General features: G+C 37.4%; 1 protein-coding gene across 1 annotated transcript in view; it reads left to right on the top strand.

The window, feature by feature from the left end:
- RFX6 (regulatory factor X6) overlaps window positions 1-27,210 on the top strand; it is a 62,118-nt gene extending 34,908 nt beyond the window's left edge. Inside the window, exons 7-19 of the mRNA XM_032339715.1 lie at window positions 2,682-2,789; window positions 6,588-6,665; window positions 6,769-6,882; window positions 8,369-8,418; window positions 10,944-11,103; window positions 12,191-12,335; window positions 13,783-13,892; window positions 14,858-14,975; window positions 16,969-17,091; window positions 17,753-17,959; window positions 19,116-19,628; window positions 20,688-20,900; window positions 25,788-27,210. Coding sequence (XP_032195606.1) covers window positions 2,682-2,789; window positions 6,588-6,665; window positions 6,769-6,882; window positions 8,369-8,418; window positions 10,944-11,103; window positions 12,191-12,335; window positions 13,783-13,892; window positions 14,858-14,975; window positions 16,969-17,091; window positions 17,753-17,959; window positions 19,116-19,628; window positions 20,688-20,900; window positions 25,788-25,963 — 2,115 coding nt within the window. The 3' untranslated portion in view covers window positions 25,964-27,210. The remainder of the gene's footprint in view (window positions 1-2,681; window positions 2,790-6,587; window positions 6,666-6,768; window positions 6,883-8,368; window positions 8,419-10,943; window positions 11,104-12,190; window positions 12,336-13,782; window positions 13,893-14,857; window positions 14,976-16,968; window positions 17,092-17,752; window positions 17,960-19,115; window positions 19,629-20,687; window positions 20,901-25,787) is intronic.
- The last annotated feature ends 756 nt before the right edge of the window (window positions 27,211-27,966 follow it).

The following is a 27,966-nucleotide window of genomic DNA, read 5'->3' as shown; positions in this document are numbered from 1 at the left end:
TTATTTTGATTTTTTTGATATTTTGATTATTGAATGATTAAGGAAAATTTCTTATTTTTCTAGCATAGGCAGAGAGTGAGAGAGAGAGAGAAGTGAATGGTAGCTGGATTTTTAACAAATGCTTTTTCTGTATCAATTGAGATGATTATAAATGGTATTTTCCCCTCCCCTTTCTTTTCTTCTGTCAATGTGGTGAATTTAAGCCTAGCTTGGTTATAACCATTCTTATAGACTTTTGGATTTGGTTAGCTAATATTTTGTTCAGTACTCTTTCAAGTATGATAATAACCAAGACTGGCCTGTCCTTTTTCTTTCTTTTTCTGTCCTTGTCTGTCTTTGGCAAAGAAGTTTTCAAATGAACTGGAACAAGATTCTTCTTTTCCACTGTCTAAAAAAATCTAAGTTTGAAAATATCTGATTCCTGAATGCTTGATAAAACTCTCCTATTAAATATCTTCTGAACCTGTTTTTCCCCCTCTTTGGGGAAAATTTTTTTTTTTTTAATTTATTTTTATTTCCAGCATAACAGTATTCATTATTTTTGCACCACACCCCGTGCTCCATGCAATCCGTGCCCTCTATAATACCCACCACCTGGTACCCCAACCTCCCACCCCCCGTCCCTTCAAAACCCTCAGATTGTTTTTCAGAGTCCATAGTCTCTCATGGTTCACCTCCCCTTCCAATTTCCCCCAACTCCCTTCTCCACTCTAAGTCCCCATGTCCTCCATGCTATTTGTTATGCTCCACAAATAAGTGAAACCATATGATAGTTGACTCTCTCTGCTTGACTTATTTCACTCAGCATAATCTCTTCCAGTCCCGTCCATGTTGCAAATATAATTAATAATCAAAAAATTTTCCCCCTTTTGGGGAAAATTTTTTAATTATTAATTATATTTGCTAATGGAAATGAGACTATTCTCTAATTCCTAACTTAGATTTTATACAACACTATGTATTGACATTTTTTTCAGTTTCTGTTTCTCTCTCTCTTCTAATTTCACTAAATTACTTCTTGGGACAAATAAACATGATTTTCCACCCATGAGAAAAGATATAAGAAAAAAGTGTTAACTTTCCTATAATTAGAATTTGAGTGCCTATCTTGAATTATTAAGACTGATTAAATAGAGTAGATTGGGATTAACTGTGCTAACATATCAGTTCATGATAGTTAAACATGTATATAGTAGTTCTTTATTAAATTTATTTTTTACTTAAAAATTTTTTTAAAGAGTTATTTATTTATTTGACAGAGAGAGAGAGAGAGACAATGAAAGAGGTAACACAAGCCAGGGAAGAGGGAGAGGGAGAAGCAGAAGCAGGCTCTCCACTGAGCAGGGAACCCAATGTGGGGCTTGATCCCAGGACCCTGGGATCATGACCTGAGCCGAAGACAGATGCTTAACAACTGAGTCACCCAGGTGGTCCCCTTTATTAATTTCCTAAAAACTATTTAATCAGAATAATTCTTCTCTATCCATACTTGAAAATAGAGGGTACAAGGATGAAAATTAAAACCTAACCTGAACGTACTGCACTTTTAACATAAAATTTTTGGAAAGTTTATATCAAATCAATCAATAAGAAATCAAAATATCTAAAATATCTGCATTAAAGAAAAGTCGTCCTAACTTCTTCTTGATTTAGCACATAAGTCTGTAAGTCTACAAAGTTTGTGAATGATAAGAAAGGGTAAGAACCCAACTTATGTAAGTATTAATTCTTCAATATGGCAAAGACAAATGAAGAAACACAAAAACTCTAGAAGAAAATATAGGAAAACTATGAGAAAGAATGAAATTTTGTCCTTACCAGAAATACCTTGCTTCCTTTACCATAATCACAATTTCATTCTTTGCCCCAATTTTTTTTTTATTACAAACCTGTTTGTTAAATCGTTATTTGAGGGGCAAGAACAATCAGTTATGACCTGGGGAGACTGATTTACTGAGGCTCTGGTTCTGTCACAAATATGCATTCTCCCTTTCTGTGTGGATTTTTTGTAACTATGTCAATCCTGCAGCATTGTATATTATTTGTTGTTTGCCACTTTTTCTAATTTTCTGAAAACTACCAGAGGTGTACTTTCCCCTCAAGGGATTTGGAAGGAGAACACTTATCTAAATATGGGTAGGGGAAGGTTGAGGTGAGAAAGTTCAGGGTACTAATTTGGGAATCAGAAGACTTAGAGTCCACTCACAATTCTACCACTAATTATTTCTGAGACTACATAAATTAACTTCTTATCATCTTGTTTACTTAGTCCACAAATGATTTGGTAATCCATAGTGGATTTGGCAGTTCTTGCTCCCTTATAATTAATATAATTGCAATAGTTCTAAAAGTGGATCTTTCAAAACTTGGGCCATTAACAAGTGTGAATTAATATTAAATTTCTAAAAGTTGTGCAAACTGACAATACTCAAAAGTAAAGCCCAAAGTAAGAAAAATATCCTGACTATGAAATTGCTTATGGTTTAGAAGCAATAACTCTGCCGACATGTCTTGTTTATTCAGCTGAATGATCTAAACAGTTTATCAAAATCTCCTTAACTGTCGTCGTGGTTTGCAGGATGAAGAAGAATGAAATTGTATGGGTTTCTATTTTATTAGAATTGTATTTTGGATCCAAATAGTTGATAATGATCCATTTCTTTCCATTTTTCCTATTATAGGGTGGCTTCACTCGCAAATATTCACTAAGTTCAAAAACTGGAACACTTCTTCCAGAATTCCCTAGTGCTCAACACCTTGTGTACCAAGGATGCATTTCTAAAGACAAGGTATCAATTAAAGATACTTCTCTATTGATTTTCTGATATGTTGGTTCCATATCTCAATTTGCTGGGAATCTCATGGCACTTGCAGGAAGCAGTCAGAAATCTGCATAATCAAACATAATTGACTGATTTATAGGCGGGACAAATGTTTACTAACATTGATTAAACACTTTCCAATTAATTATTTACCATCTCCATGATAGTATGTAATCAGAAGTTGGTAAAATAAACCTCAAAAGACTAAAGAGTATTTTTTATTTAAAACTCAGTATCAAGGAAGAAAATATCACATACAATTTCTTTAATTATAAGCTTTATGTTTTAATTAGCCTCATATCATTTCAGTAAACAGTCATCAGACACTTCCCTGGGACGGAATTTATTCCAAGCATTGAGGGGTAGATACCTGGATGAATGCAAGTACTATACTAGAAGTGGGCAAAGATTCCTTTCCATTAGAAAATTCTGTGCTCCCTTATATATTTCCAATTTTTTTGAAAGTTAAGGAAGAAACAGTTTCATGGGATTCAGTTCATAAATAATCCTCACTGTGACTTTTCAGTGCTTATAGAGTAAAGTCTAAGGATAAATCCTCCTCTATTTCTGGACTTCTAAAGTCATTTTCTAACTATCTACTGAATGACTAACAGTTCCTGCTATTAGTATTAAACCAGGGCAAATGATTTCTGCATTCTTCTTTCAACCCAAGCTAATTTGTCATTAGTACTTAAGAAAAATACCTTTTTAAAAAACATTTATTTACTTATTTTATAGAGAGAGAAAGTGCACAAGCAGGGCGGGAGGGACAGAGGGAGAGGGAGAAAAAATCTTAAGCAGATTCTGCACTGAGTGGGGATCCAGGGGTAGGGCCAGTCCTGGGACTGATCTTACAATCTTGAGATCATGACCTGAGAAGACTCTAAGAGTCAGACATTTAACCGACTGTGCCACTCAGGTGCCCCTTAAGGAAAACACTATATATATATATATATACATATATATATATGTATATATATATATATATGTATGTATGTATGTTAAGTCAGTTCATATTCTTGAGGTACAAAGAGCACCTCAAGAGGAGTATGAATAACTAATGTCCAACTGGATTACATTAGTAGTGGGCTTTCTGTGGAAACTGGCAATATAATAACATATTGACAAAAAGATCTATTGACAGGTAAGTAGAGATGCACAGTAACTTACGGGGTTCATTCTGATGACCTACTCTTCCTGTTAAGAACAGGCAAAATATTGAAGATAATTCTCACATGCTCATTCCAAGCAAGTCTCCTGAAGTGTGTCCACTTTGTATCATTCTCTCCCATCATGTTTCTCAAGGTTATCACATCATTTTTTTAACGTTATAGATGTTATGTGATATTATGACTTCAGTAAATGCTAACATATGGCAGTCTGTGGGGAAACCTGTGGAAATCAGTGACGTTCCAGGCAACATGGTTCTTTGGGGAGGGTATTGTTGGATCCCCCATGTGGAGAGAATTGCTTACATGCAAACATATCATGAAGATGTTTGCTGTGTAAATATTCCTGGTGAGACAGATGGGATGGGGAGAGGAGCAAAGAAAAAAGAGAAGTGAGGACATCTTCCTGTAGTTTCTTTCAGTTTCTCTGCTAGTCTCCAAGGAATTCCTTCCTGTCAACTTAAAAAACTGGTAAATCATTTCTCACTCAAGTATCAGGATGCTTAAATAACCCCTGGTTTCTAAGGACATTCCCAGTGGTCCTTATCATGAGCACCAGGGACTAACACTTCTCATTGTCCCTTGAAGACAGCTGGACCCTGCTTTTTACCCTCTTAGCCAGTAGCCAAGTTCCCCAGATAACTTGTCAGTTTCTAGCAAGAGGGGTGGGCTGAAGTGAAGCACTTTATGCCCCTGCTTTCTTGAAGCAGAAAGGATGGGACTTTCCAGGGAGAAGTTGATCCCAATGAGGTGGGGGGTTGGCTGAAGCCGAGGGGCCACTTTCTGCCTCTTTATGGTGTCACTCGAGGCAGTTGCCACCCACCCCCCACATACTCACTAACTTCTCTCGAGACAAGCCTCTATCTTTCATACTGTCTTTATCCTTACTTTTAAACATGAGTCTTGGCAACCTATATAAAAATGTATTATGCCTCCATTAGAAAGGACGAATACCCAACTTTTGTAGCAACATGGACGGGACTGGAAGAGATTATGCTGAGTGAAATAAGTCAAGCAGAGAGAGTCAATTATCATATGGTTTCACTTATTTGTGGAGCATAACAAATAGCATGGAGGACATGGGGAGATGGAGAGGAGAAGGGAGTTGGGGGAAATTGGAAGGGGAGGTGAACCATGAGAGACTATGGACTCTGAAAAACAATCTGAGGGTTTTGAAGGGGCGGGGGGTAGGAGATCGGGGTACCAGGTGGTGGGTATTAAAGAGGGCACGGATTGCATGGAGCACTGGGTGTGGTTCAAAAATAATGAATACTGTTATGCTGGAAATAAATAAAAAATAAATTTTAAAAATGTAATATCATTGCCTAAAGTACAGAGCTTGTCTCAGTTCCATCAATGGTGACATATTCTGCTAGAGGCGTCCTGTAGTCAGCATACAGTTAATCTTGCAGGGAGATTAACAAGTTTGCACATCACTGTGATAGAGCCTTGAGCTACACCACAGGGGTGTGTGCTCTCACTAGGCTGTAGGGATAAAGGCTGGAGAGCAGGTTAGAGTAAGACACTGCCATCACCGTCACCGTCACCATGTTGGGATAAAAATAGCTCCAGCAGTCAATCTCTCAACATGTGTTATGGATTATTCCAGCCACCTTGTTTGCGTTAATTTGTTTAGTCCTCATAACAGCCCTATTAGAAATTTACTGTTATCATCATCTCCGTTTTCCAGGTGACGAATTTAGAACACGCAAATGTTACGTGGCTCGCTCGACATCCTATAGCTTGTGAGTGAGAGATCAGAGCTGGTATTCAAACCTAGGCAGTCCGTGGGCACACTTCTAAGCTTAGCTTTGTTTGTTGAAGTATTATTTAGTAATAAACCATTGTGGATTTTAGAATATATTTACAACTTTTAGCTATGCTATCCAAATGTCTGTGGTAACATGGAAACAGAGACTCTTCCTAATAGACACTCACCATTCAGATCTTTCTTGGGTATATTTTTGAGTCATTTGCTCTTACTAATTTCAGATAATATTTAGTAAGATCTTACTGTGTACCAGACATTGCTCTACGTGCACCATATCTTTTTGAATCTGGGTAATATATCATTCGTCCTACTTAAAGACAAAAAGCTTAGGGTTCGGAGACCAAGCATCCTGTGCACAGTAGGGCAGGAGAACTGAGCACTTGATTTTAGCTGACCCCACCACCCACACTGGAAACCACTAGGCAACACTGCCCAAGAACCCACTTATTACAACTGTATGAAGAGGTGATATATTTCACCATTTTATGTTTATTCCTGCAACCAAAGATAATCTTCTTACTAGGTAGAAAAACACAAGGCTGCTTTGGCTCACAGCTCCCTGAACAATCACCTTTTTTCATTGTTCACATGATGCTATGCTGTAAGTGTTGGTTTGCTTGCCTTTCTCCCTTCACAAGGCTGTAGGCTCCTGGAAATAAGAACTGTGCCTTTGGTTTTGATTCCTCGACATTGAGCACAATGCCTGGTACATAACAGGAGTTTAAAAAATGCATGCTGAATAAATGAATGAACCAATGAATGCATAAACAAATGAAGGCGGGGTTGAAAGGACTCTTTGGTTAAGCACTGTCTTCCTTGAAATAGGTTGATACCCTCATAATGATGTATAAAACTCACTGCCAGTGCATCCTGGACAATGCAATTAATGGAAACTTTGAAGAGGTAAGGGTGACAAAGAATGCTTCGCTGATCATTATTGTCCTGTTCTTTATGAGTTCACATTAAGAAAGAATTTTAATGTATATACTTTTTGCTTTATAACTAGATCCAGCATTTCTTATTACACTTTTGGCAAGGAATGCCTGATCATCTTCTTCCCCTGCTTGAAAACCCTGTTATCATTGACATTTTCTGTGTTTGTGACTCAATTCTTTATAAGGTAAGCTCTTTGGGGTGTCTTAAACACAAACAGTGTTTGTTTTAATGAGCATTGTGTCTACATTTTCCCATTTTACTTACAATAAATTTGTTATTTCTGGATGGAGAAACAATATTTTTTTTTCTGATGAGAAAGCAATATTTAATAAGTATGTATTTTAATGTACATTTATATGAAAACAAAATTTCTGTTTACATTTAAGAATGATTCTAACTGTCCTATAGTTGCTAATAATACATGAAAACTTAGTTAATTTTTAGTAACTGTTTAAGGTGTTCTCAGAATGAATAAATAGCATAATGGCTTTTTCACTATTGGTGTTCTGGGGGAAAAACAGATTGAAGCACCCTTGTGGGATTAACATCCTAAAAATACTGGAAATCTCTAGCTTTAATGAATTAGCCTTGATTTCTGTTCTCAGACCAAATAAGTCTGCAGAAGGGTCATGAAGACATCATGAACCAAGATGAGCTGGTTGGCCTTCTAGCCAAACATTTATCTGGGAAGATGGAGACACTAATTTCTTGGTAGTGTGTCCCTTAGTTAGAGCAACACTAAGGTACAAGCTGAGGGAGAAAACTACATTTCAACCTGGGTAAAGTTGTTTGGACTGTCATTCAGTACCTCCAAGAAATATCCTTAAAGCATATTCTTTTTTATTTTCCTTTCCAAATGGTCTTTTTTTTTTTTTCATCCAACACTAAAGTCCTAAGTTTAAGGACCTTTAAATGCACTCCTCATGGGGTACCTAGGGAGGCACAGTAGAACGTGTTTCTGCAGCACCTTCATTCCATCTCTAAGGAGGGGTCAGTTTTCAGTCTAAAACAGCACATGATTACCAAGGTCAATTCATTGGTAACTAACTTACTGGGCATATACATTACTGTCTCATACACATGAAATACATGTGCATTTTGCTGCTAGGACACACAGGCTTTTGTAGATTACCGTCTACCCAAATTTTAAAATACGTTTTCCTCTAGACCTCTTGGTCGTCTTTGTCAAGCCGGACCACTCAGTTTATCAGTGGGCTCTGTGGATCTGCTTTGCCCATATCCTATTTGGTCCCCACTTCCTTAGTCTAATTTTTCCTGAGCTGGGATCAGTCATCTCTATCTAATTTCTTCTTTCTATGAATTCTCATTCAAGTCCTATTCATCTTGTCCATATTTAGGGCTTAGTCTAGCCCTTCCTTTCAATATTCTTTCTGTTCTGATAATTAACTCTCTGGACCCAGTATAGCAGTGCTACTTGCTTAACCTAGTATTGTAATGTTTCTAGATCCCCACCCTGCCTCTCTCTCTCTCTCTCTCACACACACACACACACACACACATTCATTTCAGAGATAAAAATCTAACTTCCAGAAATGAGTTAATATATCATTTTTTAGAAAGCTAGGAATACAAAGTAATTGACAAATAAGTGTCTTTCTATGAAAATACTAAGTAAGGATTTATGTTAACTCTCTTTTGCTGTGATTAAGGTTCTTACAGATGTTCTCATTCCTGCAACAATGCAAGAAATGCCTGAAAGGTAGGTTCAGTCAATAGAACTGGTAATTTCTTAGTGTAGGGTTTAACCCTATCCATCATATTAAAGGAAAACATTAAGTAGAAATTCATTTGTTTATCAAGATTACTTGCCTGTTCCTGTCCCTTTGTAGTAGCTAGGAGATGTGCCTCAATCCTTATATTGAAACCTCAATGAACAAGATTGATGGAACCATCCTGAAATCCTTTTAATAGAGTGATACCCAAGTGAAAAATAAATATTTAGGTGTCATTGACCTTGAAATAGTGAGAAAGTTTTTCAATGGAAACTGGCTAAAGGAATGTAAGTGGGGATAACTGATGGAAAATAACCACAATGATAAAAATTAAAGAACTATTTTATCTTTATTATTAACTTTGGTCTTAATTGCAAAATCATAAGGTAGCATAACAGAACTATTACCTTCTTTTAATGAAGATGTGTCTTCATGCGCCTTTTGATCCCTTTCACCCATTTTGCCCCCACCCCTGGAGACCCCCATCCTCTCTGGCACCTGATGACAGATGGTAACTAGACTATTGTGGTGACCAGTTCACATGTATACAAATGTCAAATCACTATGTTGTACACATGAAACCAATATAATGTTGTCAATTATACTTCAATGTAAACATCTCAAATTGAAATGACACCTGAAGATTTTTCATAAAATCTTTCTGATGTGTGAATAATAAAAACTTGAAAATAAAAAGCCAAATTTTGATTTGTAAACAATGTGTAATGAAAAAGTGAAATTTGTTTTAGTATTTTGGAACACAAATACATGTCAGATGAACATAGTTGATTCTCAATAAATGCATAATGATTGATAAAACAAATTTTTTTATTTACTTTTTCTCTAGATTGTTTTATTTATTTATATAGTAGCTGGTATCATTCTAATCAATCATTTTTTTAAATTATCAATGTGTAACCTTGAAACATCTAGTCTGAGCTCTGAATTAAGTACTCCTAACCCCTCTATGTCACAGGGGCACCTGGGCGGCTCAGCCAGTTAAGCGTCTGCCTTCTGTTCAGGTCATGATCTCAGGGTCCTGGGATCGAGTCCCACATTGGACTCCCTCCTCTGACTCTGCCCTGCTCATGTTCAGTCTCTCTCTCTCGAATAAATAAATAAAATCTTAAAAAAAAAAAAGACACTTCTATATCACAGCAGAATGGCCGCACTTAATGGCAGACATCCGGCCATGCAACTGATCTAATAAATAATAGCTGGCGTTTATTAAACATGTCATGGGTTTGAGACTACATAAACTATTTCACTTAACTCCTCCAACCACCTGAAATGACTATTTATGTATTTATTTATTAAGTAGGCAACTGGTTCTTTGTAGAAAATGAAAAACATGCACAAATACATTTAAAAAGCTCTCATAATCTCTCCACATTCTTAATGTATTAGGTTATTATTTCGTAGACTTTTTTCTAAGAGTATCTGAAAAATAGACACATTTTGAAAAAAAGGAACCATGGTATACATACTAGTGTGGTATGCTGTGAAAATCTTTCATATAAAATACAGATCAGCATTATCTTTTTAAATGGTTGCATAGATTTCTAGCACCTGAAAAATACTATACTTTATTTAACCTATTCCTTATCATTGAACGATTGGATTTTTTTAAAACACAACTTGTCAGACTATTCCCTGGAAGCTATTATGATACCATATTCACAAATGAGGAAACTGGCAGCAGAAGGAATTAATTTATTTGCCCAGAATCAATGAATTTGTAAGAAGGAGAGCCACGATTTTAATTGAGAGCTCTCGAACTCCACTTCTGTTCTTTTTCCTCTATGATGTTACTGCTTACCAGTATAAGTGCCATCCCAAATGTAAATTTAGATCTCTTTTATTGGGATGTAGTGTGTAGATGGTTACTGTTTTTTTAAATTTTTGTGTATATATACAAATATTGTGTATATGCACAACTAACATTTGCAATTTTCTAAATAGGGTCCTGTAGTAGATTTTCAATTATGTATCTCACAGTTATATTTGGACTATCAGAATAGGTTACTAGAAACTAACAGTAAATATCTGAAATGGCACTATGATCCCTCTGTGATGTCTCTCAGGAAGCTGTTGAAATCAAGATGCATGCTTATATTTCCCCAGAAATATTTTATAGAAAATGACTGAACCATGAGCTAATGTTAATAAGGTATTATTTATTGATTACCCTCTGCATACAAGGCTAGACCAGAGAAATTTCCATGAATTATCTTATAAAAATCCTCCTAACAATCCTGTGACAAAAATACTAATCTTATTCCTATTTAATAGATGAAACCAGAGCTTGAGGAGACTGACTATTTTGACCAAGGAGATAATGGCAGACCTAGGCTTAATCTATCTGAGTTCGAAGTCATGTTCTTGAAATCATAGAATAACAGTATACCTCCATTAAACTACATTTATGTAATGCATTTTGAACAATTTAGCATTTAATACATAGGCTTTTTTTCCCCTCTCTCTCTCTCTCTGTGTGTGTGTGTGCGTGTAGCTTATTAGCAGATATAAGGAATTTTGCTAAAAATTGGGAACAGTGGGTTGTTTCATCCTTGGAAAACTTGCCAGAAGCTCTAACCGATAAGAAGATACCTATTGTGCGAAGATTTGTATCCTCCCTGAAACGACAAACATCTTTCTTACACCTTGCTCAGGTATGCTGGTATTTGAGTCACCAAATTTAAAAAAATGAATGATCTGATAGCAGAGTAAGAAATTTTCAGAGATTGGAGATCACGTAGGCAACAGTTAAATGCAATATGAGATGCCAGAGTGTATGTTAGAACAGAAAAAGGACATTATTGGAAAAATGGATGGAAATTTGAATTACTGCCAGTGTTGCAGCGATGTTAATTTCCTGATTTGGGCAATAAACAATGCTTAGGTAAGAGGATAGTATTAGAAGAAGCTGAATAGGGAGTATATGGAAACATTCTGCACTATCTTTGCAGCTTTTTTATAAATTTAGTATTATTTCAGAATAAAAAGTAAAAAAGACACAAAACTTCTGAATGCAGTATAAAATGAAAAACTGTTATTTGCTACATGAATCCAGCTAATAAAATTTAGGTTGTGGTGACTGAACCCATGTGATATTTGATACTGTGAAATCCACAAACAACACATGTTAAGCTACCAACTGATTTGGGTCTCTTAAATAGGGAGAAGAAAGTAATCCTTAAATTACTGTTTGTATATTGTTAAAATGTATTTCTCCTCCCTCCAGATAATTTTTTGCTTTGAGAAAGTTTCTAGTCCCCTAAATTTTAAAAGACCTGGTTGTGATAGTTCCAGATAAGAAATGTAACCCTGTGAAATCCTTATTATGTGACCATGGATTAAAACATTCATTTTCTAGGGGCACCTGGGTGGCTCAGTGCATTAAAGCCTCTGCCTTCGCGCAGGTCATGATCTCAGGGTCCTGGGATGGAGCCCTGCGTTGGGCTTTCTGCTCAGCAGGGAGCCTGCTTCCTCCTCTCTCTCTGCCTGCCTCTCTGCCTACTTGTGATCTCTGTCAAACATATAAATAAAATCTTCTAAAAAATAATTTTCTAGTTTCAAAAATAGTTTTCAAAGCTTTAACAGAGATGATCACCAGTCTCAGCAATTGTTTTTAGTTTTAAAATAAGAAAACATTCATGATACTCTTCTCTCAAGGAACTATTTCTCCCGTAGCCAAAACTTTCCTTTAGATAAATCATCGATAATATGATTTAGTGTCTTTATACTTCCTTCACGCAGATTGCCAGACCAGCTCTCTTTGACCAGCATGTCGTGAATTCCATGGTATCTGATATTGAAAAGGTTGATTTGAATAGTATTGGATCACAGGCCCTTCTCACCATTTCTGGCAGCACAGACACTGAATCTGATATCTACACGGAACGTAAGTTTTCCCTCTGTTTAGAGCTGGGTCTCCCAGCCTTGCTTCCATTGACATATTGGGCTGGATAACTCTTTGATGGAGGTGGGAGTGGGAGTCCCCTTAGACCAAAAAAGAACTGTTTGAGAAAACTTGGTTTTTAGAAACTTTTTTAATTAGAAGAAATTGTCCTACTTGAAAACAATTGTAGGTACAGATTGTGGAAAACCTGGAAAATGTAGAAAATATTAAGAGGAAAATAAAAGCCACTCATAATCTCATTGCCTAAAAATAACCTGGAAATAGTGGAAATGTTTTTGAGTGTTGTGAGTTTTCTTCCAGTTTTTTTGTTTGTTTACATTTTTTTAAGATTTCATTTATTTATTTTTCAGAGACAGAGAATAAGCACAAGCAGGGAGAGCGGCAGGCAGAGGGAGAAGCAGACTCCACACTGAGCAGGGAGACTGATGCGGGACTTGATCCCAGAACTCTGGGATCATGACTTGAGCCAAAGGCAGACGCTTAGCCCACTGAGCAACCCAGGCATCCCGGTTTTCTTTCAGTTTTACATTACATGCATATACACTTCCCTGTGTTTTACACTCTTAGCCTCATATAATATATCATGCATATCAAAATGACATTTCAACATAATACTGTTTTGCAAAGCAGAAATTCCCTGCCCAGTTTTGGACAATCTGACAAAACAAAGGCAATATGTGTGACTATAGAACTAGGTTCTATCTCCCAGGGATAGCAAACCACTCCTTCCCCACTCTCTTTCTCTGAAAAGACATGTGCAGCCTCTGATAGGCTGTTGCACAAATGATTGGCTGCTCTCTGGGGTGGTCCAACTTCAGCTTTGTTTTCTGTTTCCTAGCAAAAATTATATTATCCTTGGAGATTCAGTAAGCTTCAAACTCTTTAACAAATGATAGTCCTAAATGGCCCCTTTAACTTTTACAAGATAAAAGATTCTTCATGTAAGCAGCTCAGTTTTGCAGTGAAAAATTTAATTTTCGCTAAAGGTAAAGGATAGGTCAGAAAGCAGGAGATCAACTAATTTGGCTTAGCTCATTCATCAGTTTTCAATGAATCTGTTGCATTTAATGAAATCTTCGGATTCAGAATCAATAATCAGCTATAAATGACAATTTACTCTTCCTTAGTATATAACATACTTATATAATACACAAGATTTTATTCCATTTGTACCAAGAGACCTAAAATTATTATTCAAATTTTGAAGAGTAAATAACTAAGGATGTTTTTGTTACTTACTCTCAGGATATGAAATAATTCTTTTAATTATTTATTTAATTTATTTAATTTTATTTATAACATATTTAATTTCATCTGTCTTTTCCTTTTATGCTATAGAATTCTTAATGATTTCTAGCTTCCGGTTTTCTCGTGGGTTCAAAATAGAATAATATTGTGTTGTTGTTGTTGTTGTTTTTTAATATGGTAGATGACTCTATCACAGTGTTCCAAGAACTGAAAGATCTTCTTAAGAAGAATGCCACTGTGGAGGCTTTTATTGAATGGTTGGATACTGTGGTAGAGCAGAGAGTTATTAAGGTATACTTCAATGACAGATTCACAAAATAGAATTTTTAATAGTAAATGCTAAACTGGCTATAATTTCTTGCATGATGGGGGAGGGGTGATTGTGTGTAAAAATGCTTTGAATAGCATTTGAAGACTTGTAAATAAGGTGCTCAAATATCAAAATTAAAAACAGGCCAGATTTGATAGTGTCAGGCAGATTCAGTTCTATTTACCACTTCTTGACAAAGGACTACAAGGCACTATGCCTTCCCTGTCAGTCCATAAAATTAACAGTGGAGTAACATCAATAGTGAAAGACAAAAATTGAGAAGACTTGGCCCTTTTTGTAAAAGTAAATTTTCATAAATGCTGACAGAAAGTGTGGTTTTAAGTGTTTCTATTTTTAAATTCTGGGAGCACAGTATTTTGTGTTTTCTATGTTTTTTCAACTCTTTCTGAGAATGTGCAAGTCATCCATCATGAAGCAAGGCAGTAAGAGCAAATAGATCCATCACTAGTTGGTGTTAGCCATGCCCTATCAAGGAAACTAGTTGCAGAGTAGGGACTTTTTTTTCTCTCCTGGAAGAAAACAGATTATCATTCAGGAGCAGAGAAGTTAGAGTTAATCATTCACAGAAATATATAACCCTTCTTTGACACTTCACCTTCTGTTCTTTTTTGAAGTTCTGTCAAGGAAAAATGAGACAAAATATTTTTTATTCACAAAAATAATTTGTGAATTATTTTATTTTGTTGTCCAGTTCTGTTAGGTAACAAAACCATACAGAATAAAGATCTATTAGCCTTAAAAATGACAACAAAGACAGACAGACATTAAAATCCCTGGACAGGTCACTATAATCTGATAAAATAAATTGCATGTCATGCCATCTGTCCATTTGTCAGACAGCTTCTCAACCTCTTGATTTTACGTAGGATGCATATAGTAACGAGATGGCAGATTTTACAGTTTCGTTTTGTTCCTTTACTTGTAGACCAGCAAACAAAATGGAAGATCTTTAAAGAAGAGAGCTCAAGACTTCCTGCTTAAGTGGAGCTTTTTTGGTGCTCGAGTAATGCATAACCTCACCTTGAACAATGCATCCAGTTTTGGTATCTCATGTACTTTATAAGGCTCTTCCTCCCTGAACACATCATTCACTCTCCAGTCACAGTTCCTGTTGGTTTTTAAACATGGGGCACTGTCACTTCTCAGATCTGATTATCGAGCCAATAGACAATGGTAGTAACGCCCCTGGCTTGTGGAGTCAGACCACAGGCAGTTAAATCCTAGCACTGCTTCTCTCTGGCTTGGTTTTAACCCAAGGTGCCTCTGCTCACTGTAAAGGGGATGAATATTTATAGCAGCATTACCAACAAGAGCCAAACTATGGAAAGAGGCTGAATGTCTATTGACTGATGCATGGATGGAGAAGACGTGGTCTGTATACAATGGAATATTGCTCAGCTATAAAAGAGAATGAAATTTTGCCATTTTCTACAATGTGGATGGAGTTAGAGTGGATTATGCTAAGTGAAATGTCAGTCAGCGAAAAAAAAATCATGATTTCACTCATATGTGGAATTTAAGAACTAAAGCAGGTGAACATGGGGGAAAGAAGAAAAGCAAAGAGAGAGAGGGAAGAAAACCATAAGAGACTCTTAACTATGGAGTGTTCTTAACTATAAAGCAACTGAGGGTTGCTGGGGGGAGTGAGGTGGGTGAGGATGGGCTGTACGGGGGATGGGTACTCTGGAGGGCACTAGTTGTGTTGAATATTAGGTGTTATATGTAAGTGATGAATCACTGAATTCTACTCTGAAAACCAATATTACACTGTATCCTAACTAACTAGATTTTAGATAAGAACTTTGAAGCCCTTAGAAAAAGGGAGGATGAATATTCCTTTTATTGGGCTGTATGGGCATTTTAGTGAGATGATATTCATGAAAAAAGCAGTCTAGTACCTGTTGAACACTTAATGAATCGCAGCTATTATTATTACATTCCATCAGTACCTTTTTGTTGTTAAACAAGCAAGTAAACCATCATTAGTACATTATTTTCCAAAGACACTACTCATTGCAGTATGGCAAATTTTTCATCTTTTCCAGGAACCCCATAGGTGCACTCCAAGAATCAAAGAGCAGCTGAGAAGACATGCTCTCATATTTCTCTGAAACATCTTTCCTGATCAACTTGACTTATGAAACAAATTGAGTCAAGTTAGCTTTTTCAAAAATTGGAAACCTTCGTTTTCCTAAAATTTCTGGGACTCTGAATTTTGCAGCCATAATGCTAGCTCGTGGACAGCACTTCTGCATTTAGTAGTTGCTTTTCAAGAAATCTTCATATTATAAATAGGTTATAGTTAACTAGGTTGTTTTTGTTTAATTCTCAGTGGAATTAGATAAAATCAGTGAACTTGCACTGAGAGATGAACAAAATGTCTTGAGCCTTTTATTTGAAATCTCTTGCTTAAATGTAAGGTTTCTTAAAATATACATTGAAGCCTGACTTTATGATGAAACCAGCCTTTTGCTGGGAAGCCTGTGGAATAGTTCAAAGAAGTTTAAGGTTTTCCAGGACAACTTCCAAATGAAAATGACTCTTTTGCTTTTGTCCAAACCAAGGAGAACTTTGTTTCAGGCTAGAAAGACATCTTACTTGATACATTTTTTCAGACCCTAGTGGTCATTGTCTAATTATTTAGTACAAAGTAAACAGAAATAGAGCAGAGTAGAGCTCATTCTCCCCAGGCTAAAGCTTATCACGCTCCAGTGTGTGCCCTCTTAAAGCATAAAGCATGTCTCACTTTCATCCGTATTTTCCTTTGATGTAATTAGTGGCCAAAGAGCTGGCAGGACAGTACACACAGTAAGCTGGGCAGGCAGTACACAGAAAGATTAGAGACTCAGGTTAAGCATGTTGGTCTTAGCAGGTCATTTAAAGTCCAACAAGTATTTGTTGATTTCAGTTGCTCCTTGTAAAGTGTTGTGAGATGGTCACAAAGATAACTCGACCTCTCTCTCTCTCTCTCTCCTTCTCCTTCTCTCCCTCCTTTCATCTGACATTGCCCTCTCCCCATTCCCATCCACAAACAAGGTTCTTTCCATTTGATCCGAATGCTTCTGGATGAATACATTCTCCTTGCCATGGAGACCCAGTTCAATAATGACAAAGAGCAGGAGTTACAGAATTTACTGGACAAGTATATGAAGAATTCAGGTAATTTAAAAGTATATCTTGCTTTGCATGTTTCTTTCTTTGAACCTAAATTCAAGAGTTTGTAAGTACATGTGTAAACAGCTCAGAGGTTTCTTTTCCCAAGCATGTCACAACTAACACAGGATGGTAACACTAATTGAAACACTATTTTTTTCTCTCCGCTATTTACACATAGAGTAGTCAAGGGATTTTACTGGAAGTTCTGGAGGATAGAAAATGGATGTTCTTGTGAGAATTTAAATGACGGTGGTGAGGTGATTATAATAAAAATAACCATAATTCGAGACAACACCTGTGGTATACCACCTTATAAATGGCATAGATATAAGTTCTATAGGAATTTGGAGAAGGAAGAGAACATGTCTATGTGGGATGTGATGACTTGCACTTTGAAGACTGTCCACTCCCAAAGTGGATTCCTTAGTGTCCCCTCAGAACACACCTCACACTCACAAAGGTACAGATTATAATGACCACAAAACCCCAGCACCACTGCCACAACCCAAGATCTGCCAGCCTTGGTTCCCATGGAAGATATCCTCTGGAGTTTCCAGATTTATGACATAACCCTAAAACCTTTTCAGTTCCCTTTCTTTGGGCTCTTTATTAGGAATATGGGAATGATGTTAGATTTTCCATTAAAAAAAAAAAATCTTTCCAGATGCAAGTAAAGCTGCCTTCACTGCTTCTCCAAGTTCATGCTTTCTGGCCAACCGGAATAAAGGGAGCACTGTTTCCAGTGACACCGTGAAGAATGAAAGCCATGTGGAAACAGCCTATCTTCCTCTGTCATCCAGCCATCCTGGAGGCTTACCCTCTGCTCTGCCCCCATTCCCTGCTGGGACTACAGACACCATGGCACTCCCAGGTACACTATGGGACACTCAAGCTGCATGCCATCTCTCATGAGGCTGTTCCTTTGTTTTCTTCAAACTTGGTAACATCCAGCCATTCCAAGAATTAAAAAAGGCTTGTCTTAACTTTTCTTAAAGCTTTATATTTTTGTGACTTTTTCAGCATTTGTCATTCACACTTTTATCAATACCATTATGAACATAGATACCACACTGTGATGTGCTCACTTAGCTATGCTGGAAATACAAATAATTAGTTATTTTCATTTAGTAGAAGAAAAAATTAGATTTGTTAAATATAAAATCTTGAAGATGCTTTGAAAGTCAAAAAAATGGTCTTCCTATTTATTTTTGAGTTTATGTCTCCTCCACTAAAAAGTAGATATTGTCATTTTAGGATAACCATTACAATAATTTTCCTCTTTGGTCTAGATCTCCCTTTGTGTACATCTGAATGCTTAGTGGCTTGGCTTGAACTCATTACTAGATATTATTTTAAGTCTGTTTCTTGCCTTATGTCTTTTCTGAAATTCGTAGGTATAACTTCGTTGGACACACAGAATTTTAAACCTGGAAGGGCCTTTTAGTTCAGGGGCACAATCCCACCAGTGGAAAATCAGACTCTCAGGGAGTAGGTGGCATTCATAACTCATTGTTCGTCAGTAGTGTTTGCATGATGTTTTGAATCCGCTGCTTTGAAGCTGTGGTTGTTTTGACATTACTGCCTTTTCCTTTTACCCTAAAAATCAACCACTTAGCATTCAGCTTGGTTTTTAATTATGAAGAAATGTGAAGATCCCTTGACCTTCCCAAGCTTGAGCTGTAACTATCTTCGTACCCATGGAAGCACAAAGACATCCTGGACTTTTTTCCATAGTTACTAATACTAAATGTCTTCATGTTGTGAAATATACATATATTGCAATGGTGTTATTTATTTATTTATTTATTGTGATGGCATCTTTCATTTTATTTTTTTTTCAGTGTTCCAAAATTCATTGTTTATGATGGTATCTTTTAAACCCAGGTTTGTTCTGTTATTTTTAGAGAGTGGGAATGAACCAAATTAGAAAAAAAAATTTATTAATACATCTTTTGGATAATTTTTAAAGATATGTGCCCATTTATTTTAATATGCCACTTGTGAATGCTCTGTGAATTTGTTTCCAGGTCAAATGGAGCTTTCCCAGAGTACTGGTCATCTGATGACACCACCCATTTCTCCAGCCATGGCAAGCCGAGGAAGCGTCATTAACCAGGGGCCAATGGCCGGGAGACCTCCAAGTGTGGGCCCCGTCCTGTCAGCCCCATCACACTGCTCAACATTCCCAGAGTCCATTTATTCTACCCACCCTCAAGCCAACCATGACTTTTATGGGACCAACTCTAACTATCAGACTGTGTTTAGGGCACAGCCTCACCCCCCATCAGGACTGTACCCTCATCGTCCTGAGCATGGTCGATGCATGGCCTGGAGTGAACAGCAGCTTTCTAGAGACTTCTTCAGTGGCAGCTGTGCTGGGTCTCCATATAATTCTCGACCACCTTCCAGCTATGGACCATCCTCACACAGCCAAGATACACACAGTATGCAGTTTTTAAACACAGGAAGCTTCAATTTCCTGAGCAACACAGGGGCTGCCGGCTGTCAAGGAACAACATTGCCTCCTAGTTCACCTAACGGTATTGAAATTTTTAAAGAATCTTTCTGGGTTTTGAGATGGCAAGAAGGCAAAAATCAGACAGTGAGCTCCACGTCTGCTGAGCAGCATGTCACCCCATGTGAAGTTTCTAAAGCTCATGGAATCTTAGATACATGGAGCTCATTTCTTCCACATATAAACATGTCCCTAATTCCTGTGGTTTCTTAAAGTTGCTGTTCTAAATGCCACAAATGATGAAAAATAACTGTGTCAAACTGTTTGAGATCTCCCTTAATAAGTCCAAGAGAAGAATGTTTTGTCCCTTGAAAATATTTCTAGTGAATAATGTTTCTTCTGGAGAATTAGCAGCAGATCTTACAACTTAAGGACCCAAACAATGTCCCTGTTAATCTGATAAAACACTTAAAGTTTAGGGAGTTGGAAAGATCTGTAGACTTGCTCAGCCCCCAAAGAAGGCTCAGTGTCCTCTCTCTTAAGTATAGGCCAGTCCTTCTTCCAGAAACCTAAATCTGTGGATAAAATTGGTATTTGACAAGTAGTGTAGTCTTTGTGAGAGGCTAGTCGTGCTTTCTTTGTTTATAGGAAGATCCTGTTAATTTAGAAGAGGAAAATATATGAAAGAGGTGTTGTCATATATCTGAAAATTAACAATAGGATAACTCCTTTGTATTTTTTTTAAATATTTTATTTATTTATCAGAGAGAGAGAGGGGGAGAGAGCGAGCACAGGCAGACAGAATGGCAGGCAGAAGCAGAGGGAGAAGTAGGCTTCCTGCCGAGCAAGGAGCCCGATGTGGGACTCGATCCCAGGACGCTGGGATCATGACCTGAGCCGAAGGCAGCCGCCCAACCAACTGAGCCACTCAGGCGTCCCACTCCGTTGTATTTTTAAAAAGAAAAAACCAGCATAGTGAACCATATCCATATACAAGCATGGATCCAACTCTATAGTAAATGGAGATGTGAATGTAATACCATGGATCTTTAGGGTTCTACTCTATTACCTTGTCCCTTTTTTTCCTTCCTGGAATATTCTCTGTAGTAAGTGAAGAGTACATGCTTGACATTTTCTGTTATAGGATACTATGGAAGCAACGTAAACTACCCAGAGCCTCATAGACTTGGATCGATGGTGAATCAGCACGTGTCCGTCATCAGCAGTGTTCGCTCACTGCCTCCCTACAGTGACATCCACGATCCGCTTAACATTTTAGATGACAGTAGTAGAAAGCAGACCAACTCGTTTTATGCAGACACATCACCTTCAGTTGCCTGTCGAACTCCAGTAGTAGGTAAATTATTTTAGTAGTTCCTGAAAACATTTTTAAAAAGCTGTGAACCTCAGGTATGTAGTTTTACTTTGGAGGGTGACTGTTGAGGTGAACCGGGCCCTCCTGTTCCTACAGGTGACCTATCACTTTGGATCTGAAGTCTTATTTTTGTATTAGTAACAGTCTTCCCAATTCCCAGTATATATGTCACTGCACAACCTAGTGCTAAATCTGTTATTCTTTCAAAAGCTGACACCTCTTATGTTTGCAAAAAATAAATCAAATCCATCAGGTGCAGTTGGAAAGACTTTAAGTTTTACAAGGGCAAGAATGATGTCTTTTTCCTCACTCTCTCTTGTTCACTGTTGGACCCAAGGGCAGTGCCAAGAGGTGTCTTTGGACCCCATAATCCCCAGAAGTACCCCCAAAGCCACTCCAGGTTGAAAACAGTGGTGATTTGTGATAAACGTTACTGTCATTTTCTCAATTATATGTAAAATGGGATTAGACAGCTCTGTAGAAAATGTTGTTATTTTTATTGTTCTGCTACATACAGTTTAAGTAAAAATGAGCAAAACTGTGTGTTTGCCATGAAGTCCCCTAGCATCTTCTTGCAACCAGGTTGCTCTCCCTGTGAAATCTCTGTGACATACTAGATGCGTCAGCAGCAGCTGCCAAGTGTCTGCCACAGAGTAGGAACTCCATACATCAGTGCATTGGGAAAAAAGGGGTAAAAATATATGTGGAGATATATATATATATATATATGGATAGATTTAGTTATAATGTAAATATATACATAGCACAAGTATAGTTGCATGTAAGTATCAAGGCAGAGTGTTAATGCTTATATGCAATGGTTGAAATCTTCCAGTGGAATAGATTTCAAACTAGCATAAGTCAAGAGCATTGACACCCAACTGAAGCATAAGGGAAGATGAGATAAATTCCATCTCTCCCCTCTCAGTGTGCTTTTCCAGTAACTCAATAGGAAGCACTTCTTCCTTTTCCGTGACCATCACAGATGCTCCCTGAGCAGAGTTTAGCAGCTCATCTCATGCTATCTGCAGATGGTCATTGCTTCTAGGCTACTCTAATGAAGCAGAAAATTCCACTTCAGGAAGTTTCCTCACCATCAGACTGAAATGTACGTGTTGCTATTGTTACTATTAGTTCTGTTTACTCGTAGAGATAGTGGAAGCTTTGCTGGAACATAGCTTGGGTGTAGGATGGATTCTAAGCTTTAGTTGTCAGAGATGGCTTATAGGTAAATAGCAAAGAGGGCTTCTGAGTGAAAAGAGAGACTAGAGTAAGAGGTAAGGAGTGCAAGGGAAGTTAGGACCCACTGTTTCCTTAGTTATAAAGACTGGTTTTCAGGGACAGAACAGGTAGTTAGAAAAACGAGATAAACAGCAACGAGAAGCCAGCAACCATACATGAAGGAAATGTAGTGTCGGGGAGCAAGTTGGTCAAATTCTTGAGAATCTACTACAATGTACCAAACTTCGTTATAGACATGAGTTTATAACGGTGATTGGGATGGAGTTCTATCTATAAGAAGTTTACATTCTAGTAAGGAGAGATAAGACAGTAGATGCATAGACAAATGCATTAAAAAGATAATGATGGATACTCTGAAGTCAGTTAAGTAGTGTAAAATGGCAAATAGTTATGGAAAAACTGCTTTTGGTAACATAGTTGGGAAAAGAATCCTGAAGCAGAGACATTGGAGTTGAAAGCTGAGTCATGAGGAAGCATTGACATGAAGACATGATGGTGGAGTTCTAGGCAGAAGAAATAATAAGTGCATAGTCTCCGAAAGGAGAACAAGGAAAATTCAGTGGGCAGAAAGGCGGCCAGTGTGTTTTGAGCATAGTGAATGAAAACAGTAGAGTAAAATAAATCAGCGGACAGAGACGAGTTCATAGAAGGTATTGTGAACCAGGGCAGGGAGCTTGGATTCTGTTCTAAGAGTAATGGAAAATCATCATCGTAGCATTCGAGAAGAGTGACACTCTACTGTACACTTCAGTAACATCATCCCAGCTGCTCCCTGCACAATGAGAGGGTGTGGCAAAGGTGAGGGTCATGAGACCAATGAAGAGGCTGATATGTTGGTTCAGGTAGAAGAAGACGGTGGTTTTCTTATTTTTGTTTTTAAATTTTTTTTAATTTAAAATAAATTAATTAACATATTGTGTATTATTAGTTTCAGAGGGAGGCTTTAGTGATTCATCAGTTACATGTAACACCCAATGCTCATTACATCATGTAATGCCCACCACCAAGTTACCCCATCACCCCTACCTCCCCTCCAACAAAACCCAGTTTGTTTCCTATTGTTAAGAGTCTCTTAATGGTTTAGCTCCCTTTCTGATTTAGTCTTGTTTTATTTTTCCTTCCTTTCCCCTATGTTCATCTATTTTGTTTCTTAAATTCCAAAAAGGAGTGAAATCATATGATATTTGTCTTTCTCTGACTGACTTATTTTGCTTAGCCTAATACCCTCTAGTTCCAACCACATTGTTGCAGATGGCAAGATTTCATTATTTTTGATGGTTGAGTAAAATTCTGGTATATATATGTATATACCACATATTCTTTTTTATACAATTTTAAAAAAATTTTATAAACATATAATTTATTATTAGCCCCAGGGGTACAGGTCTGTGAATCTCCAGGTTTACACACTTTACAGCACTCCTGGTAGCACATACCATCCCCAATGTCCATAACCCCACCACCTTCTCCCTAGTCCCCTCACCCCAGCAACCCCCAGTTTGTTTTGTGAGATTGAGAGTCTCTTATGGTTTGTCTTCCTCCCAATCCCATCTTTTCATTCATTTATTCTTTTTCTACTCCCCAAACCCCTCACGTTGCTTCTCCACTTCCTCATATCAGGGAGATCATATGATAGTTGTCTTTCTCCGATTGCCTTATTTTGCTAAGCGTAATACCCTCTAGTTCCATCCACGTCATTGCAAATGGCAAGATTTCATTTCTTTTTTTTTTAAATTTTTTATTTTTTATAAACATATATTTTTATCCCCAGGGGTACAGGTCTGTGAATCGCCAGGTTTACACACTTCACAGCACTCACCAAAGCACATACCCTCCCCAATGTCCATAACCCCACCCCCCTTCTCCCAACCCCCCTCCCCCCAGCAACCCTCAGTTTGTTTTGTGAGATTAAGAGCCACTTATGGTTTGTCTCCCTCCCAATCCCATCTTGTTTCATTGATTCTTCTCCTACCCACTTAAGCCCCCATGTTGCATCACCACTTCCTCATATCAGGGAGATCATATGATAGTTGTCTTTCTCTGATTGACTTATTTCACTAAGCATGATACGCTCTAGTTCCATCCATGGTGTCACAAATGGCAAGATTTCATTTCTTTTGATGCCTGCATAGTATTCCATTGTGTATATACCACATCTTCTTTATCCATTCATCTGTTGATCGATATCTAGATTCTTTCCATAGTTTGGCTATTGTGGACATTGCTGCTATAAACATTCGGGTGCACGTGCCCCTTTAGATCACTACGTTTGTATCTTTAGGATGAATACCCAGTAGTGCAATTGCTGGGTCATTGGGAGAACCACATATTCTTTATCCATTCATCTGTCAATGGACATCTGGGCTCTTTCCATATTTTGGTTATTGTGGACAACGCTGCTATTAACATTGGGGTGCAGGTGCCACTTCAAATCACTATGTTTTTATCCTTTGGATAAATACCTAATAGTGCAATTGCTGGCTCATAGGGTAGCCCTATTTTTAACTTTTTGAGGAACTTCCTTTCTGTTTTCCAAAGTGGCTGTACAAGCTTGCATTCCCACCAACAGTGTAAGAAAGATCCTCTTTCTCCACATCCTTGTCAACATCTGTTTTTTCCCAAGTTGTTAATTTTAGCAGTTAATTCTGACTGGTGTGAAGTGGTATCTCATTGTGGTTTTGATTTGTATTTCCCTGATGCCAAGCGATGTTAAGCATTGTTTCATGTGTCTGTTGGCCATTTGCATGTCTTTTTTGGAGGAATGTCTGTTCATGTCTTCTGCCCATTTCTTTTTTTTTTTTTAATATTTTATTTATTTATTTGACAGAGAGAAAGAGATCACAAGTAGGCAGAGAGGTAGGCAGAGAAAGAAGGAGGAAGCAGGCTCCCTGCTGAGCAGAGAGCCTGATTTGGGGCTCAATCCCAGGACCCTGAGACCATGGCCTGATCTGAAGGCAGAGGTTTTAACCCACTGAGCCACCCAGGCGCCCCTTTCTGCCCTTTTCTTGACTGGATTATCTGGGTGTTGAGTTTGATAAATTATTTATAGATTTTGGATATTAGCCCTTCATCTGATAAGACATTTACAAATATCTTCTCCCATTCTATAGATTGTCTTTTAGTTTTGTGGACTGTTTCCTTTGCTGTTGAAAGTTTTTCATCTTGATAAAGTCCCAATAGTTCGTTTTTGCTTTTGTTTCCCTTGTCTTTGGAAATATGTCTAGCAATAAGTTACTGCTTCCAAGGTCACAGACGTTGCTGCCTCTGTTCTCTGGGATTTTGATGGATTCCTTTCTCACATTAGGTCTTTCATCAATTTTGAGTTTATTTTTGGGTATGGTGTGAGAAAGCGGTGAAGATGGTAGTTTGAACAATAGAAGTGTGGATGGAAAGAGGAGGTAGATTTGGGATCTATTTGGGTGATAATGTTGTCTCAACTTAAGTTTGAAATTGAGTTTCCTTTGTGAACTGTGCAGAAGAAAAAACAATTTCTGGGAAAATAGCATAGATATTGTGATAAATACAAAAATAAATAAAGAGGCTTAGAGTGAGTGGCACTTGCAAAGAAAAAATATCAAAAATTTTTTGTAGTCAATATTCAATCACTGATTATATTTTCCTTTACAGCATCCAGCTTGCAAACACCAATTCCTTCCTCCTCATCTCAGTGTATGTATGGAACTTCCAATCAGTATCCAGCTCAAGAGACCCTGGATTCCCATGGAACGAATGGTAGAGAAATGGTGTCCTCTTTACCACCCATCAATACTGTGTTCATGGGAACAGCAGCTGGAGGCACTTAAATCAATAATGTTGGGTGGGGAATGAAACCAAAAGTCTCTACTGCTCAAATATTACTCACTCAGATTGCCATCATAGTAAAGAAAATGGAGTATACAGTGACAGGACATTGTTTTTCAAGTCACTGATACAAAACTATGGAGAACTCCTTTAATGAGTGGAGATATTTGCAGACTTTGCCTTGCACACAAATGGTTTAAAATGTGATCTCATTATTAATTATAGTTTCAAACATTATCAGTGGAAACAGTGGGGCTTTGAAGATGCAAACATTTCAGCTATGAAGATTTAATATTTTGCTTCCTAATTTATTGAAAATCTATGTGCTCCTTCATCTTTGGTCTATAAAGGGAAAATATTTAATGCCTTAAAATAAATTTAATTTATTAGGGTCTCAGAATCACTGTTTACTATCCCTTATTTGACCAAAAGTCAAATGTGTATGTTCTACCTCCTATGGAAATGTTTACAGGGTCAAGACTTAATTAAGTTCATTCTAGACCAAAGTTGCTTGACTTTCAATCCTGGGCATTAGAGTGATGATTTCTGTTACATAGCGATATGTCAATTCTATGTAACTGAATGGAGATTATAAATGCTTTCCCTCTTTACTTAAGAGAGATAAGAATAAATGAAAGAAATAAAGTATGAAAATATTTTTAGAGGCTTGATTTCTCTCAGAGCTGTTACTCTTTCTGAAGAATGCTTGGGATTTGCTGGCAAAGCTCCTTTGGCTATTAAATTTAAGACTACAGCTGGTTGGTCAAAACATCAGAATTCAAGAATATTTACAAATCATATCCATGCATATAAATATAAGGAAATTGTGGCAGATAGACTATTTGAACTTCTACAGATTTGGAAGCAGTCTTTCATCAAATACTTGGCTTAGAAACTGAGAGTGAAGGAGTGTTCAGGGATCATTTGCATACAAAGGGAAATTTAGAAGTGAGGAATTCATTCCATATGAGTTAATAGAATTTGATACACCACCTATCTAGCTCTATTTCTTTCTCTTTACTATATGTCTTAGCTGAGAAGTCTGTTGTAAGATCATGGCCTGTAACGGCAAACCTCCGTTAACTTCACAGCCTTTTCCTATACTCTCACGACAGGCCTTAGATTATTTGTGTCAGGGACTGGGTTATACTGTGATCTCTGGATACATTTTTAAAGGATTTGTAAGCCCCAAATACCCATTATACATCATGATGTAATTTGGTGAAGACAAACTGTGGAATTGTTTTCAGCAAGCAATAAACAATGAATTGTGGACTTGCCGGAGTGTTGCTGCCCTTTGCTCAGTAGCGTGCTTAGTAGCGTGTAGTTTATGAGCTAATTAATTGAGCAGAAAAATTTTGCAACAGTAACAGATCATGAGAAATAGCCATAAATGTTCTATTATTTGCTGTAGTAAAATCGTTAGAGTACAAAAGGGAGTGAAATGAATAAGGGCTTGGACTGAAGGAAAGAACAAAACAGCTTTAAAGAAATGTTTGGACAGAAGTCTTGAAAATTAAGAACAAAATTTCCATTGTATAGTAATTAAATATGTATTCAGCATCTGTTTTGTGGAGACACACTGGAAAATGCAAGTTGAAAACGATGAAAATTAAAATACAAAGACAGTAAAACAAAACAAAACAAATAACCTCCGCCAATACCTTTACTAAATTCTGATGTAATGATGAAGGGCTGAGATGATAGGAAATGGAAACTCACAGAAGATTTTTGAGTAAAAAGCAGTATGGGGGAAGCGATGTTTGAGAAACTGCCAGCCGCAGCTGGAAAAGGATGTAGACCAGACAGAAGTGCAACTAGCCCAATTGCTAATTTGGAGGCTGTTTCTCTCATCCAGATGTCCCACTGAGAAGCGCTGAGACTACATGGAAGCTAGCGAAAGGCGCGGGAGAAAGAAGGCCAAGCATCATTCCGAAGAGGCATGAACATCATTTAGTACAATCAAAGGACTGGCGACTGACTAGATAGAAGGGATTAAAAAGAA

This window comes from Mustela erminea, chromosome 4 (genome assembly GCF_009829155.1).
Source record: "Mustela erminea isolate mMusErm1 chromosome 4, mMusErm1.Pri, whole genome shotgun sequence".
Classification (NCBI taxonomy): domain Eukaryota; kingdom Metazoa; phylum Chordata; class Mammalia; order Carnivora; family Mustelidae; genus Mustela; species Mustela erminea.
This window is presented reverse-complemented; position numbering and strand designations above follow the sequence as displayed.